This window comes from Rhea americana, unplaced genomic scaffold, assembly GCF_003343005.1.
Source record: "Rhea americana isolate MKP2758 unplaced genomic scaffold, rheAme1 scaffold_44, whole genome shotgun sequence".
NCBI lineage: Eukaryota > Metazoa > Chordata > Aves > Rheiformes > Rheidae > Rhea > Rhea americana.
This window is the reverse complement of record NW_028186579.1, coordinates 4,833,311-4,859,361: the sequence shown is the minus strand read 5'-3', so window position 1 is coordinate 4,859,361 and position 26,051 is coordinate 4,833,311. Positions and strand designations below refer to the sequence as shown.

At 42.8% G+C, this 26,051-nt stretch overlaps 1 protein-coding gene and 1 long non-coding RNA gene across 3 annotated transcripts in view; one reads left to right on the top strand and one right to left on the bottom strand.

Annotated features, from left to right (window-relative positions):
* LOC146589689 (uncharacterized) overlaps positions 1-4,185 on the top strand; it is a 59,631-nt gene extending 55,446 nt beyond the window's left edge. Inside the window, exon 3 of the long non-coding RNA XR_014897129.1 lies at positions 1,991-4,185. This is a non-coding gene — a long non-coding RNA (uncharacterized LOC146589689). The remainder of the gene's footprint in view (positions 1-1,990) is intronic.
* EPAS1 (endothelial PAS domain protein 1) overlaps positions 1-26,051 on the bottom strand; it is a 76,428-nt gene that overhangs the window by 15,804 nt on the left and 34,573 nt on the right. For both annotated transcript variants that reach the window (XM_085315872.1, XM_085315871.1), the window contains exons 2-6: positions 18,926-19,116; positions 8,724-8,875; positions 8,034-8,118; positions 7,390-7,508; positions 7,081-7,283 (exon numbers count right to left, since the gene is read on the bottom strand). In XM_085315872.1, coding sequence (XP_085171998.1) covers positions 7,081-7,283; positions 7,390-7,508; positions 8,034-8,118; positions 8,724-8,875; positions 18,926-19,116 — 750 coding nt within the window. The remainder of the gene's footprint in view (positions 1-7,080; positions 7,284-7,389; positions 7,509-8,033; positions 8,119-8,723; positions 8,876-18,925; positions 19,117-26,051) is intronic.

Below are 26,051 nucleotides of genomic sequence, written 5' to 3'. Positions count from 1 at the left end.
CGCTGCCGCCASGCGCGGTGGCATGGCCAGGGGCTCTGCGCTGTAACCGACTCCCTGGGGAAGGGTCCAGCTGCTGCCCCAAGTTTTGATGAGCGGCACTGCTGCGTTRCTACTTCTGAGACACGCATCCCCAGTCGGGCGCGCTCCCGTGAAGGGTGGTGTTGGCCCAACGCGCTAGACAAAAGCATGTCTTTACAAGACAGACGTGTAAATACTGTAAAACTAACAAAACGAAAGCATGGCAGTCATCTCCGAGATTGCCCTCAAGCAAGGAAGACAAAGAAGATGTAGCTGTTTTGTATATGGTTTGAAAGCCAACGTGTTGAGTCAGCTTTTCCCTTGCTGCTACAGAACTCGATAGCTCATACCCGCAGGACACCTTGGTTGTGTCAAGCTGAAAAATACCCTCTGTCCTGTTCTCCATGGAATGAGCCTGGGTTTATAATGGTTTAGTTAAGCAAACACTGTCGTTGATTTTATTGGATTTTCCCATTGCTGGTCATCAATTTTCTGGATAATGTGTCTGACACATCAGGAGGGGAGAACTGGCAAAAACTCTTCCTTTCTGAAGGTCTGGGTATTTACAGCRTTGACCTTCCTAATTGTAAATAACCTTTTTCACACGTACAAATAACGAGTCTTAAGACTTGTTATGAGTKAGACCAACAAAGGCCAAATTATTGAATTGTGTTTCAAAAAAGGCTGAGATTGCATTTGCATTTTTGTCTGCTTTCAGTGACAAGTTCCTAAGCTTTTAAATTGCCTCCCAGTCAAACATAGAACTTCTCTCCAAAACCAAAGTTTTTTCTTTTTAATAAAACCGTAAGTTCTCACAATGAAGTTCTCACAATTGATCACAGGAACTGGAGCATCAGGAGAAAACACCAAATACAGAAGGAGTCCTAATAAAATTGAGGATCCTGAAACACAGTTGCTACTTCTTTTTATGCAGTCAGCTGGGATGCACTGATGTAACAGGCCAGAGACTTTTGCCAGGAGCAGTGTAAACAGAGTCTTTAAAAACAGGAAATATAGCCCTCTGGTTAGATAATGGCATGGAATCATTAAACTATCCAAATGAGTTTGGAGCTCATTGAGGAAGGCTTTTAAAATTCAGGAAGTTCAGGATTTAATCTTAATCCCGTCATCTGGAGGTCACAGTCAAGCAGGGGTTGGGAGGGGAGAGAAGAAAAGGGAAATAAAAGTAAGGAGAAAAAAAGAAGAAGCACTGTGCTTTCAGCAGCATCAGTGTAAACCCAAAACTCTACCACAGTCTTAATCGGGTGTCAACATGGGAACTGAGACTGCAGGAGGAAAAAACGTGCATTAGAGGAGGCATAGGGCCTCTTAACGCTTAGCATATAGGAATTGCAATCTCTGTGCCAAATGTTTTATTCCAGTCCCGCAATGCTCCTCTCACATTACTGTAAAATTACCCTTCTTGTCATTCCACGGCACAGAACTTGCGGTATGATCCTGCTGTGAGGATGTCCAATTTAATTAGATCTAATGTAATCCTGGATTAAAGATAGCAAGAGATGGGTTGATGTCCTTACACTATAAACAACTAAAAAGTATACAAAACAAAGATAAAAATAAAGTATCAGAGAACTTCCCTCAATCCACACAATACTGAAAAATTCTAAACTCATGCTGGGCAATAGTGAAATACCAGTCAAGATTAATTGTTTATTTAAATGAGCTACTTTTAAAAAAAATTGGCTAAACTGCCTCCATGCCCTTGTTAACTAATCTGCTAATCTGCTACCACTGCTGAGCTTTAAACACTCTTGGGAATAAACTGGGGTTCTTTAGTAGTTTACAGGTTTTTTAAAAATTATAGCATGTTTCTTTCTCCCACCCCAAAARACTAAAACTGGCTGAAAATATTTCCTAGATTTATTTTTAAATACTGCGGGTTTTTTTTATGACAGCTATCCTCTCTCCGAGAATTGCTAATGGTTTTGTTTTGTGCTACTTGAACTGGCAGATCACACACACTCCTGTACTCTTCCTCCTCCTCCTCCTCCTCACTCGGAAGCTGCCGATTCGGAGGCGCCTCGGAGCCCCCAGGCTGCCGCCTCCTCAGCCCTGCAAACCAGACCGGACGCAGCCGTCCCGTGACTCTCCGAGCAGCAAGTACCGGCAGTTCACCACAGAAGCCCTAAGCAGCCGAGAGCCTAAGCGGGCCGAAAACGGGAAAAAGGAGTTCAAAAGCCTCCGCGCCCTTGAGAGGCGCTCGGAGTTTTGCCACTGAGGTGCGTCCTCCAAGGCCTTCCACCGCCGCCTCCGAGGGACGAGCGCTGCCGAAGGAACGCGCAGAGGACCAAGGGCAAAGCAGAAGGCAGGCTGCAGAGCCAGGAGAAAGAGGACAAACCTGAAAGAGCCCCGGAAACGGCTACGGCCCGTGGGACCACGCGTTTACGAAACCTGAGTTCAGAGCACAGGCCGCTTCACCTTTACCGGGACACTAGGGAGAAAAATCGGTCTCTGTGCGAGCTGTGGAATGACAAAACCGTAAAACAAACTGTCTGGTGGTTTTGGATGGCATTCCTGCCGCGCTAGGCTTTGTGTTGCCTTTGCATTTATAAGAACTAAATTGATGCTAATTAGAATAATAGTAATTTTAGTTGAAGGAGACAGGTGGGCTGAGAGGCTGTTTATTCTCCTGTTAACCACTCTCCTCTAAAAACACAAATACCGTTGGGAGAATCTTAATTTCACCCAACTGGCACTTTGCTAAATTTGGCACCATGATGTAACTGTGGTCAAAATCTCAGAAAACACATTAAAGAGATGGGCAGTAGCTCTCAAGTGCAGATCTGTCCCAGCTACCACTATTTAAATACTTTTTGAGCACTGTATTTCAGTTTTTCTTAATATATCCATCTTTAAGGGTAACTGAAATTTCTTGGGAGGTGGAAGGCATCCAATTTGTGTAGGCAAAGTTTGTGTTTAAGGTAGGTGATGGAGAAACAAATGATCTGAATCCTATTTCTGAATTTGTGTGACTTTAGCTCATTTTAGTTCTCTGAGACATGGCAAAACATATACAAAGCTCACTGCTTCAAAGATTACATTTCTTAGAAATAGAAATGAGTTACTTTTTTTACTTTTTTTTTTTAAATTGGGCTTTAGTGCTTTTCTGTCTCTTTACAGGAATACAAAGCTTTTTTAGTCCATACCATTTCTTGAGTTAAAATAGTATCATAAGAAGTAACAGGAGTGAGAGGTCAGGCTCTTTGTGAAAGACTACTGCAATGTTTACTGCTCATAAAAAATAACTAGGTATATATTCTTAAGGCCTTATGTGGACTGTGCGCATGAGGGTGTGGAACTCTAGACAAAGTCTTTCTTTATTCAACCTGTTACCAAGTTATTGAAGTTAAATTGGTCTTGACAGGAACAAACAAAAAAAATTATACTTTTAAAGCAGAATGAGTTAAAAAAAAAAAAATAAACCCAACACACATTTCCTCTGGGATAAATCTGGGTAAACACTCTGCCACAACAACGTGCAGCTCACTCTAGCAGGCTGGCAATCCTACTAAGTACCTAAATTAACTGTTGAGAAGGAGCCCGAGATAATCCCAAAAGGCCGTAAAAAGTGGAGACATTTGTGGCTGCTTCCACTCTAACCCAGGCCAAAAACACGCAAAAACCTGAGACCCCTGCCCACTGCTCAGAGGGACAGCTGTCTGGTTTCAGATGTATCTGCTTTGCTGGTCAAAAAAAGAAACTAGATGGCTACATTAAAACCTTCACCAGAACTTAGAATCTCTCTTACTCATGTGGTCTATCTAGAATAAAGTTTATTAACAAAAAAAGCTTTTCCTGCTTATTGTGAAGAGCTAGTTTTGCCAAACGAGGATCTTCAGCTTCAGATATCATCACTGGCATCTCAATAGGATTTGCAGTCTCACATAATTTAAAAATGTGTTCCAAATATAGGTCAAATGGTTAACTGACTTTTAAACCCTTATGTAAGGCCCTAAACCTGCATATTTCTGTTTTACATGGACAGAACTGGAAACACAATACAACAACACAGCTTTCTTTCAATCAGGCATAGACTGGATTCCACATGTACATTCATATTAGAAGAATCTCCTAATTTGGATTGACACTACCAGAATTGCATCTTTTTGTATAATCCTAAACGCATCTATTTTGAATCACCACACATCCTCCATCGCTCCCTTTTCTTCCTCACCTCCTCCTTTAAAATGTTCCAATGAAGAAAAAGCAAAAAGAGTATAACTAATTAGGTTTCTTGTAACCATGAACATACAATTCTCCAAATCAATCATGTCATCAGAGCAAAGGCCAACAGAGGCTTTTAAGCACCTCAGTGCCAGGAAACGGGTGGTATGTGACACAACCTTTGGCATCACTGCGCGTACCTCTAATCTGCTCCCAGTGTCTGGGATAGATTTATTTCCTTATCTGTCTCTCCCCTCATGCATACTGTCTAAAGCAATTACAGGCAAAGAGCGCTTCCCCCCGGCTCGGGCACCTCAGAGAGAATACGTGTCAAGGTGAAGAGCCGATAGCGCCCGCAATGCCATGGCATCCTTTGTGCTTGCAAAGCCCGGGTGTCCGCCCAAACACAGCCCTCGGTTTTCCCTTGTTAAGGGTGAACCAYGCAGGCTCAGACTGCTCGTGCTGGGGCGATTTCGTGCGTATTTTGCATCAAATTCAGACGCAGTTTCCACTTCTGTTTCGTGGCTTTTCTGCCTCTAACTGCCCATTGCCCAAGTGGCTCAACACAGGAAGACACTGCTTAGCATCAGTTATGCCTCCAAAGTAACCAAATTCCTTTTATACACAGACTTGCCCCCTTTTTGGCCTAAAATCACCCTCACCAGAGATCTTCCCCAACACAAAAGCACTGTATAGCTGAAATAAACCCTTATTCRGATTATTGAATTGTACCACCGATCAGCATTTCTGCATCACGGCTAAAATAATCCTTCCTTTAAACCACTTAGCCAAGATAAGCAGAGAAAGRGAATGTTTCTAAATAGCTCTCCATTAATGGCAGAAGCAGGCATTTAAGAGAACAGCAACTTGAATTATGGACCTTATTTTTAATATTTTATCTCAAAAACCTTTCTTTACAAGTCCAATGCCTCACTAAGGCTTTTTAAGAACACCAGCATATTCCACTTAGCCACAGGAGAGTCATAGGCCCACAGATAAAAATTATTTTTGGAGGGCAAAATAAGTAGGATAGTGCATCATACATTCAAAATGAGGGAAGGGAAACTTCTTTGCTGCGGAAAGGCAAGAGTACTTTGAAAAGGGTCTAGGCATCTGACGGGCACATGCTATTTTTTCTCCCCCTTCTCAGCTTTCCTTCAGACTGCATTCACATTCCTGGCATAAGCTGTTCCTTTCATGCAATTTGTCTAGCAGCACCAAATTTGATAAGAACAACGGAGTGTTTTGCACTTGTATGTGTCTACTGAGGTGTCTTCCGTTGGMGAGAAATCAGCATCCTTCCAGGCGGGAGCAGAGAGCCATAGGGCTGCGCTGAGGGGAACCCGGGAGGTGCCCGAGGTTTGCCTCCTCCTCAGGCACACATCAAAATGTTCAGAATTTATATCCAACAATTTTTTCTATGCATAATTGTGTGTATATAAATATTGCTCTTGTGTGCATTATGGGGAATGCTTTTGAAAATGAGTGCCTCTTTACCCTGAATGTGTACACATACAGGGTAGTCCCCTGTACCTTCCTGGAGACAGTGTCTTAAATCTCAGTTATTGTATTTATTCTCTGAGAATCCTAGCAGTTTTCTTTAAAGAATGGCTAACCTGCTTTCATATAATTACCTTCTACTTATCAGAGCAGAATAGACTCCTGGTGCAATCCACAGTACTTTTCTATTTACAACAYATTTGCTGCTAAATGCTCAGAGAGGACAGAAGATCAGTCAAAAGTTTCACACTTGCAATCTTGCTTTCATCCACAGCTGCTAACCCTGCCAGTTTGTACAGTTGCTTCAACACATTATTTAAAACAATAATCTTGCCTAGAATAAGTTAAAAAAAATCCCCAAAAGAACAAGAAATAACTCAGGTCTGAGTCCTGCCATTTTTTCACGAGGTTCAAGCATACATAATCCCATTCAGTATAATCCCATTGGCAACCCCTTGGATGTCAGCAGTTGCAAACAGCTTTGAATTCCCGGAGACTAGTGCCACTAGCCAGAACCATCAAGAACTTCACATCACTTTCAGAGAAAATCTCATAAACTTTAGAAAAGGTAGGACAGGCAAGACTTTCTGGGAAAAGACAGGACAGGAGAAAGTTGCATTGGAAGGGATCTCTGGTTCACTCACACTCACTGGGAAGAGGGGTCCTGTAACACTTAGGCAGGGAGAGGAGACGCACGGTATGAAACGCCATGGAGTTCCCCAGGGAAATTATGCAGGGAGATCTCAATATTTTCACTTGAGGGAGGCATGGGGGAGTGGAGGACACAGGCCTCTCACCTGACCCAAGATCTTTCCTTCTCCTCCATGTCATCACTAAAAGAAGCAGAGAGATAACCAGCAAAGGTTGTTCTTTACTGAGCAGGAGATCGTAACTGTTGCAGAGCGGCAGATGCTCTGGACTCCTTAGCAATTCTTAGCTAATCTTGGAATAAAGTATTTTCCAGCTAACTGATTATGTTATCTTGGGTCAAATCAACCACCAAACTGTCCTTGATTAAGGTCTGTAAGGCACGTCCTTAGAGGCATTCTCTAAAAAAATGTTACAAAAATGCTCTTTACTCTTCAGTTTAAGGCCTATGATGCTTATCACTCTAAATTTTCTCATCTTCTGCCAATGAATTTGAGCTCATCGCTCAGAAGGAGGAGGAAACACAGCAAGAGTACCATTTTTCCTAAACTGAGATTTGAGTTGGATTAAGTGAGCCACTGAGTATCTGTCTTGGTTGGTAATAGAATGTGTTTTCTTCCAGTCCTTCCTTACCAGGTCCACACAGTAAGAAAGTTTCGAAGGACTGGCTGCTTGTTTTGTTTGGGAAGGTAGAAACAGCCACGAAAAGGAACGATCAGTGGAGTTTACCTGTCATCACAGTAAGTAAATTTCATGTCCATGCTATGGCGACTCAGGAAGGTCTTGCTGTCCAGGGGGATATCGATGTTTGAAGGATGCTGAATAGGCTCACACATTATTATAAGGCAGGTGAGAAGAGGCTCTTTATACCCACACAGAGTGTGAGGAGGGCAAGTGTTATATACTTTAACTTGTCCAGTGCAGTGCAAAACCTGAAATAATGATTTTTGAATGAGACACAAACTTAGAATGTACTTTTGCTACAAGCCAAAATGTCTTTTTAAATCAGTAACACTTTTTACAGCTAAAATGTGGTACCTTCCACGTGGCAGATTTGAGGTTAACAGTTCTGCCTCTGTTGGTAACAGTGCATTTCATCCTCATGAAGAAGTCACGCTCAGTTGACATCTCCTTGCTTTTCTTTCCAAAGCCTGGACCTAGATAAGGAAAAGAAAAAATGAATCTTCTCACTTTTGCTTCCTAATTCCTTCTATTTAAAAGCATGAAAGATTTGTAAGTAATAATAGACTACTTGTGAGATAATTTATCTGCAGACACCACTAAAGATGCAAGGACCTATGACGCACAGTTTAAATCTGAGATCTGAAACTTTAAGTGGAACTTATGTGGGACTGTGCATTTAAACCTGTGTTTTAGCTTGCAGCACATAAATCTTTGCAAACATTTACAAGTGAAAACATTATGCCTATCTTAACTTGATGAAAGGAAAACAGTCCTTACCAAGTCCTGTTTAAGGACAAGCAGTCCTCATTGGTATCATACTTAAGCATATTTGGCAAAACAAAACTAAGACAAATTTGCAAAGCACTGAGTAACAGTTAATGATTACTCCAGGAATGAAAATTCTCTTTACCAGGAGTAACAGATCTCCATTATCAGCCAATTACTTCATTTGGTTATTTAAAAAGCAAACAGCAACTCTTTTGTATTTTCAAGATTACCATTTTTCAGACTTAGATTCTCTCGAATTTCTTCATGGTCACATGGGTGAGTGAAGTCAAAAATGCTGTGTCCAGTTAATTCCACCTATTCAGAAATAAAAACAGTATTTAGCCAAAAAAAGCAACTGCTAATACATAAAAGATAATATAAAACAAGTAAAACGGAACATTGAGACAATTTCTTGGAAATCCTTATTTTTCAATGACAATTTCAGTTGCTCATTTATCTATTTCTAAATATTACTTATTTATAACAAACCAGTCAGGAGAACTAAGTGTACTGATAACAGCTGAAGGATCATTTCCGAAATTTTTGAGAGAGGAAGTAAGACAACATGCTAAGTCTGACCACTGCTGTGTGCAGTGGATCACAGTGAGGTTTAACTCAGTCTTCTTTATTAGTAATTTGTCGTGTGTCCTGTAATTAACCTGTTTACATTGACTCCACAGCCACATCCAATTGGCAACTCAATAGGGTGCGCAAAACAGCACATGAGATCTGATCAAAATCCTCTGAAAACTTTGGCTATCTTTTAATAACATAAAAATGTCTATTCTGTTCTCCACAGCAGGATCTAGGAAGGCAAGCCTTTTTTTCAGTGACACATAACTGTTTTTCTGCATTTAGGCATATGTCTAGCTTCTAGGAATTGTATTACAAAGGCAGGAAAGTGTTAGGGAACAAGTTACCTGGGTTAGACCCATGTACTTGTTGACATTCTCTGACAAGAAGATCATGTCTCCATCCTGTGTCACCACGGCAATAAATCCCTCCAAAGCTTTCAGGTACAAGTTGTCCATCTGCTGGTCTGCCTCTAGTTCATTCTCRTTGTCAGCGCATACTGAAAAAAGGACAAAAGCATTTAAAAACTTCAGCTTTTCYAGCTACCATTTTTCAATATAATCACATCCAATAAAAAAAGACAATAAAATACTTTTCTGCTGTTATAACTTCCTYTCTATAATAGCATTCTGGTGGGAGAGTTCTTGAGAAGAAACCAACCTGTATAGTATGTGAAGGGAAATCCATACTACTAGAAAGGCAGAAGAATTTTTTTCTAAAYCTTTTGGTAAATATATGTGATAACCTCTTTACTCACTTTATATTATGCGTGTTTCTGCAAGATCTGTTTTCAGTATCTAAATCTATGTTAACACATATATAACCAGACACGGAGGCACATAATCTTAGCATGTACTCTTTTGGCCTCAAGCATCCTTTATWTCTCCTGACAAATACAGAGAATGAAGCAAGTATTATAGAAGGTAAGCAAAATTTGTGCATTCCTAGCAAATGGCCTAACAAAAGAYTTTTACATGAATTCAAGTTTCCTAAGAAGTTCAAATACTTTATCGACGGCTTCTCTCTTTAGGGAGACCTCTGTTAACAATGCCTTTAGTATAAAAACGTCTCCCTTGGCGTCTTTTTGAGGAAATTCCCTTTCATCTAACTCAACAATTTGCAGGAAAAACACACATCCATTCCCTGATTTTTCAGTTGCAGACTTCTGAACTCCTTACGTGCCGCTCTACTGAACTCCGACACGCTCTGCTATCTACCTACCTCCTGTCCAGCCAGGAGAAAAGACTCCCTCTCCTACTTGCATCCTATATGTTTGTACATGTAGAGGAAGGTTCAGGAATCCAGCACGTCGTATCTTTTCCTGGGGAAGTCAGGCTACTGTTGTGATGAAACCTAAAGCCACGCTGGCATATTTATGAAAGCATTTGTGGTTTTTGGTTAATCACCTCACTGTTGTGTTTTTTTGGCTTTCCTCTGCAGGCAATTGCCTCTTGCCCTCTCTTCAAAATGTTAAGATTGTTAAAAGTTTAAACTCCACGAACAAGAAGCCTGCAGGAGATGATTTGCCGGTGATTAGCACAGAGAAGTTTCTGTGTAGGAGCAGACCCAATAATTTCTTGCCATGTTTTACAGGCAACTTCCTGGCATTCTGGGTTTTCTTAGGAAATGATTTTTAGGTTTCACAGCTGTTCTGTGCCCCTCAGCCAGCTAGGCTAAGCTTATCCTAACAGCTTTACCTAGAAGCCTGCACATTTGTGCTCAGGCTTTACAAATCCATGTAGTAGTAGAGCAGGCTCTGAATAATTAAAAAAAAAAGTCCTTCTTGCTTCAGAACAAAGGATAACAAACAYCAATCCAAAGCCTTAGCCACTGTCAAGCCAGCAGGGGTAAGTCCTGTCTCGACTGAAGGCGCTCCGTGGCCAGAGGCAGCCGGAGCGGCCCACGAAGAAGCTGCGCGGGCTCTGCCCTGGATCGCTCCCGGGCGCACAGCAGCCACGGCACATCCGGCCGGCCAGAAGGCTCCAGTCCTAATTGCATCAGCCTTCGCTGCAGGAACAGCGAGAAACTTCTCCGTTTCTTGGAGAACTTGGTTTTATTCATTGGCTTAATGTTGCAATTTCAGCATACTGTTTATGTTCTCTAGTACACATCCTACTAACAGAAGAGACTATTTCAGTTTTGTTCTTTTCCTCCCTGAAACAACACATTCATCATTTTTCTTCATGTTTCTTGTGGAAATACTCATTTTGGAAGAAGTCTAGAAGCATAAATTCATTTGCTTCTGTTTGCATTGCTTTGTATTTGTTTGTATTGCTTTGTAAAACATGCATTAGCTTGTTTTTGGTTTTGGGGGGAGGGGGGTGTTTTTGGTAGGAAAAAGCCTGAGACAGCTATGCAGCTTTTATTTTAAAGTATGAATCAGTTAAGATTAAAGGATGAGTCCAATTTATATCTTCTGCAACCGCTTCAGCTAGTGCCTAAGGCCGGACTGGGAGCAAACGCAGCGGGACGAGCGTTCGCAATGCAGAGCTGCCCCAGACGCTGTTCAGCGCGGAMAGCCCTGGGCGACGACGACGACACCGGCCGCAAAGAAGGGCATCAACAGACCCAATCTCCGCGCCACTGGGAGCGCTTAGTTATCATCCTCTGCTTCTGAACACCAGCTTTGGCTAGCAGGGAGGAGAAGTCACTTGCTGGGGACTGCCAGCACAGGCTGGGCATTTATCACTGAGCGCCTCCGCACTGCAAGCCAAGCTAGACGTGCAGGGGGGCCAATTCCTCCTTCGTACAAAGCGACCGGCTTCGGGAAATTACATCAGGGCGAGAATTTAAAATACAAAAAAATACACAATAATATATGTGAATAGTATGCACTTTGACCATAATGACATTTTTAAAAAAAAAAAAGAAAAAAGAAAAAGTAAGTGACCATCTGCTCCCAAGCTTGTTTCTGCTGTGTAAAGAATGTCAAGGGTTTTTTTTGACTTTTCCGGAAGCAAACAAATGGTTTATTCAGCAGGGATCATGGCTACAGCCCAAGACAATCAGCCAAGTGTGGGTTCAGAAAAACTGACTTTTCAGCTCTTACCCCAGACTCTCCTTTCCATTTTTTTTTCCAGCTCATTAAGTTTGCATTAACAAAACATCACCATTCAAAGGCAGGAAGGCTATTCAAAGCATTTGTATTCTTAAATGCCTCCAACAGTGAAAGACAAACACTTTACTTGTATTATCAGATGATTAAGTTTGCTTTTCCATGTATATAAATTATATTACTTATACCAACACACACAGAGGACACAGGATCGCTCACACACTGGGGCTGCAGGTTCAAACTCTTAATGTCCTAATTTAGCAGAGCACTTTAAAACAGAGTCAGCTTTAGAGCACGTGGTTGCGCAGATTCATCGGGTGGGAGTTTAACATTTTTATTAAAATTACGTTAGTCCAGCTGGAGGCACCCGGGAAGCGGGAGGGCAGAGGGTTTGTGCTGCTGGGCATCCCCCCGCTCCTAACCCGAAAGCCCGGCCAGCGCGCTTCGCAGACGTCCTCCGACCTGGCGGATGACAAACCCCTCTGCATCCCTCGCTTCCCTCCGCTCCAGCGGGCGAGAGGAGCCCGCAGACGCACTCGGGGGCAGATCACGGTTTCCTCTGGTACCTAGCAGGGCACGCTCCCCGTCTCTACGAGACAGCGAGGAAGCCGACAGCAAAGAAATACAGCGGACGCTACTGCAGGGCCCCGTGTCAGGTRACTTAGCAATATAATTATACTAACGTGCATCAGTAGCATGCCTAGGACGGCTGCAGTTATGCCTCTGAAAATCACTAACTACTAATRTCTTTATACACAGAGAATACACACATAAGGAGCTGGGTATATCAGAAGCAGTACAGTTTTGGCCACTAGCAAAAATCTGGTTTTCCTTAGAATTAATCTACTTGGTAGAAGAGAAGCAAAGCCATTGCTACTGCCAGCTGCTCCCAGAAATCCCTCCRTTCTTTCTTTTTGCTTTAAATATTCTTTATTAATTTACCTTAGGGCTGGCTGGACTGGAGCGTTAGCATAAGAAAATTCAGCTTTACAGGAGAAACATTTCAGGAAGCTGGGATCCAATGAAAGTAAGAGGTTACGATGAGGAAGTGGGGGCAGAATTTAATCTTTAACAGTTTTCCATAGGGGTTTGATGTCACTTTATCTAGGTAGTAGCAGCTAATGTACACTAGCCAGAATTTTCCAGGTCTTACAGAGAGGTAACTATGGAATCAAACAGCACTGGTTTTTAGGTAGGACTTTTGGCAATTGTAAAATAATTAGCCAATTAAATTTTGAAATAAGGATGGGTTTTTGTTTTTCCTACAACATTTTTCATTTCTCCCTTAATAATGGCAGTATTTCACTTCAAGAACCATGGCAATAAAGCAGGGAGACTGGACTGAAAATATTCCAATTTGACTAAAAATTAGCATAAATATATAAATTATTTAACTATAACTCAGCAGAATGAAGTATTACAATATCACTGTTCATATTATAGTTACATTGATGGATCCTAGCCAAGATTGTTCTCACATAGCACTAGGAAGCCAGTAAATGAGAGCGAGCGAGCGAGGGAGAGAGAGGGAGTCCYTATCCAGCTCAGATCAGGAGATCGGATCAAGTCGGAGGGGCACAGAAAAGTGAAGTGTCCTCCCTGGGGTGACAGTCACAGCTACAGCAGAATCAGGGCCAGAGCAATGGTTTCTCAAGAGCCAGTCTGACATCTCATCGACTGTTCATATTGCCCCAAGGCAGTATTGCTCAGTCTGTATCTGATTTTCATCTTAAGCTTTTTCTAATCGCTTCTATTTCAAAAAGTTTTCCAATCACCAAAGTAGGAATTACTAATCAACAAGAAACTTTGAACCGTTGTGGCAAATGCTTATTGCAGTGTTTACGATAATCTTTTATGCTAAAAATAGCTCTTGTAAACAAGCTTTGATTAATTCCCACTGTCAGGATGTGCACTGTTCCCAAGTTTAAGAACACTTTTTCCGTAGATGCTTGCTCATTTCCTTCAGTCCAGCCTCTTGGAACAAGTCTGAAAGCTCAAAAATCAGGCTCTCCTTGCAAGAAATAACTGCTCAGGTATAAACAACCTTCTAGCAAACAGCCTATATTCATTTCAGCACCTTTGATCTGGCTCAGAGGTGCCTTTGTGTAAATTCAGAGAAACCACAGTGATACTAGTCACATCATCCCCTCCGTGTAACCTTCAAGGCTCCCAGATCCTGTAGGCACCACAGAAGTTTCTTGGCTATTACGTGCCATAGACACAAACTGTAACTGCCCTCTTGCTAGCTGCCATCCTTGACAASGGCTGGCCAACTACGTGATGATGGTTAGCACAAGCTGGGAAGATCCAGCAGCAGCTCTATCCTGCAGCAGACAGAAAGTCACTTTGAGACAAACTCGTCTCTTCCTAATTTCTTGTTTTGCATTGAAGGAAAGCAACTGGGTTTTATTTTGGTCTTGACAGGGCAGTACATCCTGTTCAAGGGGATATTTTCAACGTGTTCAATAAAAACCTATCAATTTAGATATATCAAGAAAAAGCTACTCCTCAACTGGAAGCTTCCTGAAGGGCTCTTATCTCTAAGTGCACAAGCAACTTTTATAAAGAAAACGCTTAGGTTACTGGTGCTTTGCAATTTTATTACAGAGTTTGTATCTAGCCAGATTACATAGGTGCTGCTCCTATAAAGGTGCTTCAATTCCTGCTGCGACTGGTTTTGAACAGGGATCTCGGGGGCACAGAGCATCCCAGCAGATCAGGCTTCTTCACCAAATGCAACACTGCGAYGCACTTTCCTAGACAAGAGACGGTACTCTAAGCAGCTGAAGCGCTAGGTACATAGCGCTCTCACTTCTAGTGGCAYGGTTGGCACAGGCCTATTTTTCCAATTTGATAAAAGCAAACAAGCAGACAAGCTATTTTTAAAGCACTGTTTTATGCCACAATGGCCTGAGATTAGCTGCGGCTTGTCCAGACATTCAAAACAATACCCACACCACTTCTCCCTATAGTATGCTCTCCCTTAAAAGCCTAGAGTAAAGCTATTTTTTCCCCTCTGCTCCCTGCTGGCTTTCCGGCTCTGTTGTCTCCCTCCCTTGAAACAACTTCACACTGGCTTCCTTGTGGCCTCCCTTCTCCGAAACAGCTTCCCGTCTGCTTCCCTGCTCCCTCCCCGTTTCTCCTGCTCGCTCCCTGCACTGGAGCAGCTCCCAGCCAGCTTCCTTTGCTGGACCTCTGCACAGAAAAAGCACCCAGGTGACATGCATGGGATTAAAGAAAGCTAGAAAAAATGTGTTTGCCCAATTAGCCTAAAATGTCCCCAGTCCTGACACAGACAGAAACTCATGGATACCAAAGAGTTCTGCTTCCAGTAATGCCTTTCTCTCGAGTCTGGTCAGAATAACCACTCACACTACGGGCACCACGTATTAACCACACAGGCTTCCTAGAGAGGACTCTACTCTTCCCAGTATCAAACAAGTGCAGATTGCCTGAGGCAATTATCAAGCAGCTATCATGTTAACCAAGGCAGCCACTCTTTAACAAAAAAGTTTTTTTCTTTTGACATCTATTAACCCTAAAAAGCATTAGGAGAATTTATGCCTGTACAAGCTATAGTAGAGAATAAAAGGAGACATGTCCTTCTGACTATATTAAAGACCATAAGACCCTGACTCCAGAAGCTCCAATACTGGTAAGCATCAGATGGTGATTTCCAGGAGTGACTTTCTGTGGGATCAAAACCTTTACTTGAAAGGAACAAAGATCTATTCTAAACTTATCCCAACCCTTTTAATGCAATGATGGCAAAATGAATAATGCCAATAGAATTAGAAGACAGCTTGAAAAATATTTAAGACGATCGTAATTAAATGATATTTTGACCAACATTCCAATTATACTGTGTACTGTTCTGTGCACAACATGGAAACAGTATTATAAGGCTATTGTTTCAGTTTGCTTCCTGTGATACTAATCTCAATCAGGCCGTCAGACTAACAGCCTGCATTTCTAAATGTTAAAGGCTTCCTCTCCAACATTCCCACACAGAATTGCCTACTGTGAGAATCAAAGGGAAACGTGTTACTAAGTAAAGAAGCAACTTTTATAAAGCAAAACCTGGTATTTTTTACCCTTTTGAACTCTGAGATATACAACCAGCTATTTCCTATTGTGAAAGGAGACAAGGGCCACGCTCAGACCCGCTGGTGCCTGCAGGAGAGCCGCGCTCTTTCGTCCAGGAGCGGGGATTTGCAGAGGCAGGTAACGGGGCAGCGCTCCAGGGCTCCAAGTCGAGGGCCCTGCCGGGGGGCCCCTGCTTGGAGAACGGTGGCCACGCGTTTCTCCAGAGCCCCCCTTCCCAAGAGCTAAAGCATCATCACATAGGCACGGCTAGTAAAGTAGTCTGAGATAGGCACGTGAAAGGCCCTACTCCACGCCAGGGGGGAAGAAGAAGAAAAAGGAGCCTTAGACACTGGATGCCAACTCCCCAGGGCTGGCAGGTCGCCTGAGGCCATCTCTAAGATAAGGAGCAGGAGGTGGCAGGAAGACGAGGATACAGTCCTGGAAAGCCCTTGCTCTCTCTGTTCCCAGCAAAATTGCTGTGAAACGAGGTCTGTCCCCGTTTGAGAATCATGCCTGCAAACTATAACATAGCTAGCACAAAATCTAGTGTACCAGTAGTTTTTGATAAATAGTAAATACCAAAAATGCTAATCAAGCAGTACTTTATTTCTCAACTATCTTTTGAATTTTTCAAGCTGTGCTGCAAGCTTATTTTATTGACATTATATATACATAAACACAKTAAATGTTATTTTAATGTTCTAAGAGATTACAGAACAAATACTACCACTTCAGTCCAGTTTACACTAAGCATCTAGCCCAAATAATCAAAACCGTTTCCACGAAGGCAACATAAAGCTAAGAGGGGGTCTGCGGGCCAAGGCAGTTGTTCATCTYGCATCTACGCAGCGGTTCTTCCCCTGCCCATCTCCACATTGACCTGCCGAGACATTTTTAATCTGCTTTCGCATGAACTGATCAGAAAAACAACACCCTAGAGTTTTACTATGCAACTACAGTGCGACAATGTTATCAACCAGTTTTTCTGTTCAGCAAAGCTCACGGGCAAGAAGCCTGCTTAGAAATGCCTGGCTTCAACTTTGCACCCTTACAGACAGCAAGAAACAGTTTYCCAATGGATACAAATTTACTTTGCCTGGACTACAATGGTCCACCTGTGACTGTTCAGAAGTGTGACTGTAGTGTGTGACTGTAGTGCAGTCACAAGGAGGAACAAACAATATCCTGAAGGTGGTATTCTGACAACGACAATAAAAAAGTTCTCTCTCTAACGCTGCCTCTTTATTCTAAACCTTAAAAATTATCTTTCAAATATTCAGGGCTAAATAAACCGTTAGCCTTCTTGTTTAACCTGGCCAATTAAATGTTAGCTATACCCAGAGGAATATAATTAGTGGCCAAAGTCTTTTGGCCCGAGTACAATCATTTCACCCTATTCTCAGTTTCGGAAAATAAGATCCAACTTTTCCAAAAGAGTTCCCTTTAAAGTATCTCAGGATCAATTCCCCCAAAATGGAAACATTAAAGATTATGCAATCCTGATCTACATCTCAAGTGTCTAAAGATGCAGCTGTGRACAAATCTGCATTTGAATAATAACACTAACTTTAATGAAGGGACTTAATCCAAATCTATATTTAAACCGGGGAAAGGGATCAGATTTGCTGCTAGATTTAAAGTTAAGCAAATAACTGTCACAGATAAAACTTGGAGTATTAAAACACAAATTGTCACAACTGTAGTGTTTCATTTCTGGATTCCTTTTTAACTATTGGGTTGTGGCAGTACTTCAAGCATGTGGTGCTTCAAGAAATGTAAATTAGCTGCATGAATCGCATTCTCTTTTAAGTACCATCACAGAAAAACCACATATAAATACATACATGTGTTTATGTGTGTAGGTGTGAGTGTATATACATATATATGTGTGTGTACAAGTTAAGCTATTTCATTTCAGCTTTACACACACACACACACACACACCATCATCTGTTACAGCCATTCAGAAGTTTTATTTTCCTATTCTTTGACAGCCTCTGGCTCATGTCAAATAAACACAAAAACACAGCTTCAGCTTTTCAAATGAGAAAACAACTAACAAATTGGCTTGGTATATAGCATTTTTAAGAATATTTACCTATTTTATGTTAGCTCCCCCAAGTATTAATTATATTAGGAAAACAGAGATGACTTGCAAACACTTGCAAATAACCTTTTCTTTTTTACAGAAGTAATTGTTAAAGAAATTGGATTCCATAAGYGAAGATTAAAATGCTCATATTTTATGCAATAGTCCTAGCAAAGCCCAAAAAAGCTAGAAAAACTGCACCACACAGAAGCAGAAATTCATCTGTCATATTTCAAACTAACCAACAGCATTACTCCTCCACAAAATGAGATACTTCCTAATAGCATTTATTAAGGCAGTTGTTACAGTATGACTCAACTTTTCGAAAGAAAGGAAATGAAATTGTGACTGTATTGGGAGTTTTGCCATTAATGTGGGAAAAGACGGTATCTTGCCTTTACCTTTCACACATAATTCAGGCATTGTTTTGTTAACATATTCTTGACACTTAGAAGTCACCATGTGAAAGTTTTCCCATAATCACCAGTTATTTTCATTAATCCTGTAGACTACTCAAACCATAGATTTCCAAAGTGATTGCTTAAACACAGCTGCAAAATAAGAATATTTTGCAATTTTTATCAGTTTTCACGGAATATGAAAATAATGCTGGTTCACATTTCATACTAGTCCTAAATGATTAAGATTCTAATTAAACAGAATCCATCCATGTCAAGTATTTAAAAGTTGCTTCCTTTAGTATCTGAGTCTACCATGCCTTAGACGACCTATCTGCTACTTATTATTGGTGTGTAGGACAACAAGTCCTTTCAAAGCGTTGGACGTTCAGAACTTCCAAGTTGCCTTTTAAAGGCACTTGAACAAACACRTTTCCCAGCTAAATCAAGATTTACTTGTGTCAGCATGGAAGCCTAAGAAGTGCATCCAAATTCTGATTAAACTCTTGAAAGCTTAAAACGTTGTAACTGAGCTTAATGAACCCCATTCAAGRGTTTTCAGAATTTTTTGAGCTAGGCAGAACTGCATCAGTGGTTATTGTGCTAAAGGAAGACGTTACGTGACAAGGAACGCTCAAGATTTTCTCCCCTCTGATTAAAACACACGTGTGAAAAAACCCTGCAGCTTAGTATCTAGCTCTATTCCCACAACGGCAATGGTTGTGCCCTGTTTTGACTTTGGGACCCTATGCTCTGAGAAAACCAGGCATAGCCTTCACTGTGCTGATACCAACTAACACCGAGGATGACCTCATGCTCCAGACGACCCTGCTTGAGCAGAGGGATTGGACTAGATGATCTCCAGAGGTCCCTTCCAACCTCAACCGTCCTGTGATTCTGTGACCTCTAGCCAGACCTCACCTGAGGACAAGAGCTTGTGCGTGCGTAAGAAGCTGATGGCCAGGCGCATGATGGAGGCCTTGTCCAGGTGCGAGCTGATGTTGTGGGGCAGCGGCAGCTCGTGGGCCAGCTCGTAAAACACTTCGGTCTCTTTGCTTCGTCTGCATCTCGCGGCGTCTCTCGATTTCTCCTTCCTCCTCTCTGAGCTGCTCCTGGGAGGCAAGGGGGAGAGAAAGGAAAAAGCATTTCTTGAAAAGCAACTCGGAGCTTGAGAGAGGCATTTACAAGAGTAAATCTATGAATCATTTTGGTCAGCTGAGTTAAATCATTTCACCGGACTTCTGCATCTGTTTGCTCCTTTGGGAATTTGCAAGGACTCCTACAACTGCAGAGGGCTCCAGTTCTCCTGAAGTTCACCTTTGGGCCCCCTCAAGGCTCTGCTTAATGTGATGGGAGCAAAATTTGCCTCAGGCCAGAGGTTCAAAACGAAATGGCAAACCATTATTCCTGGGCTTCGGGATATGTGAAAAGCAGTGGGATATCTACATCCCTTCTGTCCAATCTAAATTAATTTATGCCAAAAATGCACCAGCCCAGGGTGCCCCTGGTTCAAAGCTGCAACAACTGCCATGGGTATGGTTGTATCTAGATGAAATGAGTTGCAGTGGCTGTTCCCTGTATTRAAATAAAGGTAATAACAGGGGATCAAACCATGTTTGTACATACAACTGTCTCAGCTCTTAACCCAACACTACTCTAGAAAAACAGTTTTCTTTGACCATGAAGAATATAAAACAGGAAAGAAAATATTGTTGCATACAAGAAATCACTTTAGTCAAAGTTATTCTAATTAAGYCCCCATCTCTTCATTGTCTATCAAAATAGATCCTTTCTCGAGTGGAATAACATGACCAACAGAGCCAGCCTCATCCAGACTCCACAGAGGACAGAAGAACAGGAAACAACATAGGGGAGGACATTTTATGAAGCAAATACGCAAAATTAAGCCACCAAGGAGCACGAAGCAAAACTGAACACTCAAGAAATGCAAGGACTACAYGTATGACGGAACTGGGATGGGATAGTTTAAGAAAAAAATCTTCACTGACTATACTGTTGCTTTACAAAACACATTTTCATTTTAGAACACGAAGAACCATTTCCACTAAAAGGTGCTAAAAAATCCAGCTACTCCTACCCCATGCAGCTCTGCTGATAATACAAGAGTTACCTTCATTTGCATTGGTTGAGATTTTGCACTTTAGTCATTTCAGTGCAYAATAGATTTATTTTCCTGGCAAACTCCTGAAACACTGTATCAGCTCAAACAGCACAGCCTGGATGAGCACCGAAGGTGATGTGGAAAAGATTAACCTCGCCATTTTTGTGGCTGTGATCACACATTCATTTCTAGAATCACCAGTGGCAGCTCTCCATTTGCAAGGCCTTCTAGAAATGAAGCATCTTACAACCTGCTTTTCCCAATCTTAGCATAAAACAATTAGGCTATAAAACAAAGTTTAAAAAGACCTCAGTGAAAGAAGTCAAGTAAAACAAAAAATCTGTAGCAAAACAAGGTGTTTCAATAAATATGCACTTTCATGGGAAGAAGGTGAGGAAAACTACACAATACAACAAATATTAATCACACTGCTTAATACTGGAAGCTGYTCCTTCCTGTACAGCTAGTACAATATAAAACCATATAAAACAGAAAAAAGAGCATTAATATATAGTAATGTATTTTAACGAGGAAGAAGAGCATTTATGGCAGAGCTAGACAGCCTGCRAAAGCTTCTAGCAGGGAAACCACAGATGGTTTTACAAGTTAGAAGGAGGGAGGAAAAGCCGGGACGCTTGCTGGCTGCTATCGGGAGAGCTGCAGTAAGGTGCCCGCAGGGGCCCACGCCAGGTCTGGCGCTGAAGTTCAGCACCCGCTTCCACGGGAGGAAGGTGCTCAGGACCCGCCTGCGGGGCCCTTGCTCTGCGCCACGCGCAATGGGCACGCCAGTACCCCTCGCTATTTGCTGGGGCAGACACTTCCACGTACTTTACAGGACRGCGTGGACACCCACAGCTGGGCACGGGCTTCGGGAGTCGACAGGTAAGAGGGCGGGTGTTCCTACCGGGTGTGCTGCCAACAGCACCAGGCCTCATAAATGCCTATGGTATCTTCTCGAGATCCACGGTGACCCCACCACAACCTACTTTCACAATTATTTTGCCGGAGGTGAACGTATTCTCACATGGTGTCTGCTGCACGAGGTACGCACAGGCGGAGGCAAACGCCCGCTCGGGTACCTAGCAGCGGGATTGCGCTTGGCGAATGACTTCAGGGGCATTGCTAAAGCGAACACCAACCTCACAYGCAAGGATCAGGTGTTCCCTAGGTAACACTGACTCCTTATGCTTACGATCTATCTGGGCTTCTCTCTGATAACTACGAGTCATTACACTTATGTTCATGAGGGTCGGAAACCCCCAGGGTCATCCTGGGCCAGATGCAGCGAACGGGAGAGCCAGGTGAACTCCTTGCACTGGTATTTCCCTCAAAAGTCCTYCTTTCTCTCAAAAGAAAATATTTCTGTGCTGTGCCTACAAGGATTCCAGTCTGGGAACAATTCTCGGTTTCTAATTCTACCAATGAAATCAAAGATTAGAAACAAAACAAAACCAAAAAGAACAAAAAGCAATATTTATGAGAATTTCCAATTGCAGCTTGGAAAATTTAACCTCAACCACAAACGTTTGAGCTCTGGTCTAAATCTAGAGCCCGCAATTGTCACATTAGAACCAACTCGGGCAACAGAAAATCCAATCCCTCTTCACCGAAATGCAAAGATTTGGGTACCAGGGCCAAAGCTGTGTCGCAATGCATGCAGTAAAAATGGGTTGCATAAGAAGAGGGGCTTTCATGACGCCACTCAAGCCACAAAGAAAAACATTTAGCTTTGCTAACCACTACAAATATGATTGTGGAGAGTGGCTAATGAGACAAGCTGGCTTTATGAACCATGGGTTGCTCAAGACTTCTAATAACTAAGGCTGCGAGCAGAAAGCAGCTGTTTCCTCGCACCGCCGGCGCTTGCCCTCAGCCCTGCTCCTCGCTGGAGTGCCCGTTCTCCCTGCAAAGCGGCAGCGTCCGCCCCACGCCGCGCAAGCGTGTGCTCCGATCTGACAGCCAGCCCTGCCTGCTTGCTTTTAGACCGACTTGCTCGCGCGTTATCGTGTTAAACAAACAAACAACGYGCTTGTCAAGCATTTCCCCACGTGGTTTCCTGCACCTCAGTTTTTCCTCTTTCCCTCCCTAGCTCCGCGCACGCCAAAGCTGCAGCCGTACTGCAGCCGGCCAAGCGCACGCGCGCTCGCGCCGCCCCCCCTTCCCAGCCCCGCGCCGCAAGCCGCTGCGCTTCCCAAGGCGGACGGGCCGCTCTGCTTGCTTGCTTTCCAAGACTGTCCGCCTGCACTTATTCATCTCGCTTGCAGAAGCCTCCAAAAACTGCAGTCAGTCGAGGGACGGGGTGCTGCAAAGCGTAGCATTTTCACGGTTTCCCCTTGCGGGCCGTTGAGCCCCTCTGCAGCTACTGCCCCCGTCTTACRTGCCGGATTAGCATTTCAGCCCGGACAAGGGTTGACGAGGTGCAGCTAGGGAGCAAAAACGTAACCGCTCACCAGCCTGCTTGCTTGAAAGCCTGCAAGAAAGGTTTACACCRAATCCTGGTCACACATCATTAGGGTAATAGAGGAAAGGCACAGGCTCTAGCTAATTTATGAATCATTCCCTCCCAGCCTATAAACCACCCACTTCTGTGGCAAAAAAAGAGCACGCGCGTGCGTCACTGCTTGGAGAAAATGACGCAAGCAGAAGCCCGAACCCTGCTCGCCTGAGCCTCAGCGACACTTTTAAAAYGCAGAGGAGGGAAGAATGGAGAAAACCACTACAAATCAAGCTGCCCGTACGTGAACGCGACGCCTGGAGATGCTGCCCGGCAGACTCCTGYGCGTTCCTCCAAACCCGGACCCCAGGAGCCGGCAGGACGAGACGCCGCTCGGCCACGCGCACCGGCGCGCTGCAACTGTGCCATGACTACTGCTCCCCGCAAAACAACGGGGAAGGGACGGAAAGGCTCAAATCTCTGCTATCAACGGAGTGACCCAGCTCGGGGTCCGGCCKGGTGGCTCCGCTCAGGACTCAGCTCTGCAGAGGGTGGTTTGCAGGTTTGAAGGGAAGCAGAAGCAAGTCCCAACATCCCAGCAAACATTTTCACAAGGTTTTCTGGCGACGCTTTGGGCCTGTAGCGCTTGTGCATGCATAAGCCAAAGGAAATGGAAGAGTTAAGGACGAGCAAGGCAGTTCGCAGACCACAGAGTACAAGTACCTCACTATACCCCTAGAAAGACTGTTTACACGATTTCCCTCTCACTCCTGCCCGTGTTTAGTTTGGATTCTGAAAATAGACTTTATGGGCCATTGCATGTGAGCAAAGAGGACAAACAATTAGCAAGTATTTGCAGTTTCAGGGGAAGCTCCCAACCTTTCAGGAGCTAAAGCTCTCCGTGTTTTGCCCAACAGCCCAAACAACAAGCCGGTCCAACAGTCACACCCACACACTTGAGCAAAGCCCATAATTCCACCAGTCAAATGCATTTGAAAGGTTTCAGGAATGCCCTGAACAGAACAGGAGTCAGATTCTTATCCTCTTACTCATCTCTAACAGCCCCTTGCAACACAACTTTACTGAACTCGATGGGAATGTCTGCAAACTAAGGTATTACTCGCTCACAGTTAAGATCCTAATCCAGCTTGAAGAAGCCTCTCTCACCCCTTACTGAAAACGCCATGTGCATCATTGTTATCAGCAGAACCTGCACCCCCATAGTTATTTGCAAGTGGCCTGGCAAAACTATCACGGAGGCTTGGAGTATGTCAACCTGGCACCCAGCGCCACAGCAACACGGAGCTTGGAGGAGACCCTASACTTATGCAGACTGAAGCAATCCCGGACAGTAGCTTGAGGGATCCTCTCTTCGGCCAAGGGCATCGGTGGCCTCCTTTAAACTCACGTGACCGACTTGCACTGCATCACACCAGAGACTGCAACCTTTGATTCACGGTTTCGTTGCTCTGAACAGGTCCGTGTGAGCTGATGTTTGGTTTAAGTTGTGTGTGTATACGCTTGCTCATCTAGGACTGCGCACTGAACTGCCAGCACGGTAATTGCACTGAATTACACTCCCACTTTGCAGGCTCCAAATCACTGAAGTTTTTAGTGAAACTGTAATTCGCATCCTGCATGAAAACAGTTTATGTGAAACCTGGAAGCTTTCCTCATACAACTATACTGTACGACATATATATAAAACATTTTGAATTACGCAGTTCAGATTGATTCACTTCGGTTTACTTCATTATTTTGGTGACCCTTGGACTTTGCTTTAAACTGCCATGTATGCAAGCTAGTAAAACAACAAGCATATTACTGTATATCCAATGGCTGGTTATTAAATGTTTCTAGCTCCAGTACGTTAAAGGTCAAGAATCCACAGTTAATTAAGCTGTCACATGCAATCTCTGTAGTAAATACTCATTTCAAATGGTTTAGAGGTAAAGCTTAAAATGCTAACTTGCAGAACAAGAAAAGTATATTCTATGGATGAAAAATTAAGAAAATATTTTACTGTATGCATGAAGCAAATGACAAAAGTAACTGGACACTTAGAAAACATTTTCCAATTAAAATCAGTAAAAATTCATTGAAAATATTTTAACAAGTTATACTATCTTACGTAGCAAAAAAGTTTATTTCAAACTAGCAAATTCATTTTTTGCCACGTGTTTGCTATGTTTTACTTTACCTGCTGCTTGGCAAATACTTACATGATTTAAAACAGCATGAAACCTAAAAAGGAGTCACATTCACTTTGAGGCACTCTATAGCCATCTCAGACCATCCTGCTTGACAGCCACAGGGGATGTGCTTAAATATACACCAAGTAGCCAGCAGTCCTGCTTACCTAGCCTTAAAATTCCCGTAAGAAACCCTCACGCGGTTCTGTAACCATTCTGCCTTACAAGCAGTTCATTCCAGATGGTGTACTGGGCTTTTAACAGCCCCCCCAGTTTAAGTAAAAAAAAAAATGTAAAAAATGTGACCATCAGTAAATAAGATGTGGTACGAACAGCAGTTTACTCACTCACCAGGCACTCAGGCCAAAATACGAAAGCTGTGAATGAAACCCATACATGGTACGTACAGATCCTGTCCAAAACCTGCACTCTCTCCAGTGAAAATACAAGAGTTCATCTTGGACAGTGGGAAAAGATGATTTGAAAACGTGTGTAGTGCTCATAACTGTTAAGTGCTAAAGCAAGCATTGCCGCACATTAGGATGTGGTACCCAATATACACAAAAAACACCCTACACCAAAACTGGGATGTCATTAATAGAGGAAATGAGAGTTTGAAGGCAATGTGAAAAAATACTAATAGAAAGGGCCATTACAAAAACGAGGAAGTGAAATACCTTATATCCTTCCTGTAAAGCTGCTCCTTAGTTTGACTGGGAAATTTCTTAGGTTTGCTGCACATACTCACTAAATAACAAATCACTGCTAGTTCAATTAGTATTTGCACCTACTGCCATATCAATACATACCTCGAGAACAAGCTAAAACAAGAATTTCAGGGTGACGCAATTCTTTCCTCTGAATTTAAAACAAAAGGCTAAAGGTAATGAGAACTCATGCTACATCAGGAAAGTGAGACATATGAAAGGCTCAGGGACAGGTCAGGGATGAGCTAACGGTGAATTTTTGTTTTCATTTCATTTTCATTTTTGTTTTCAACAGGCCATTTTAAAAGACACTTAGCACAATAATATAGGAACAAGCCAGAAGAATTAGAATATCAAAAGGTTTTGGTTTATTTAAGCTGAGCATATTTATGTCCCACGTCACCCCTCRGACCACTACAGCTGACAGTAGCACAGACATTCATGTGCTTTCTTGAAAGAAGAACACAGCAATTACTTAGAGAGGATTAAATTCTTATGAACTTTGAAACTATGTGCAAAATTGTAACTTCTCCAGCTTCTGAGGTTCTGATGGTATATATCATCTTGATAACTGAGTGTTACTAGATTTGTA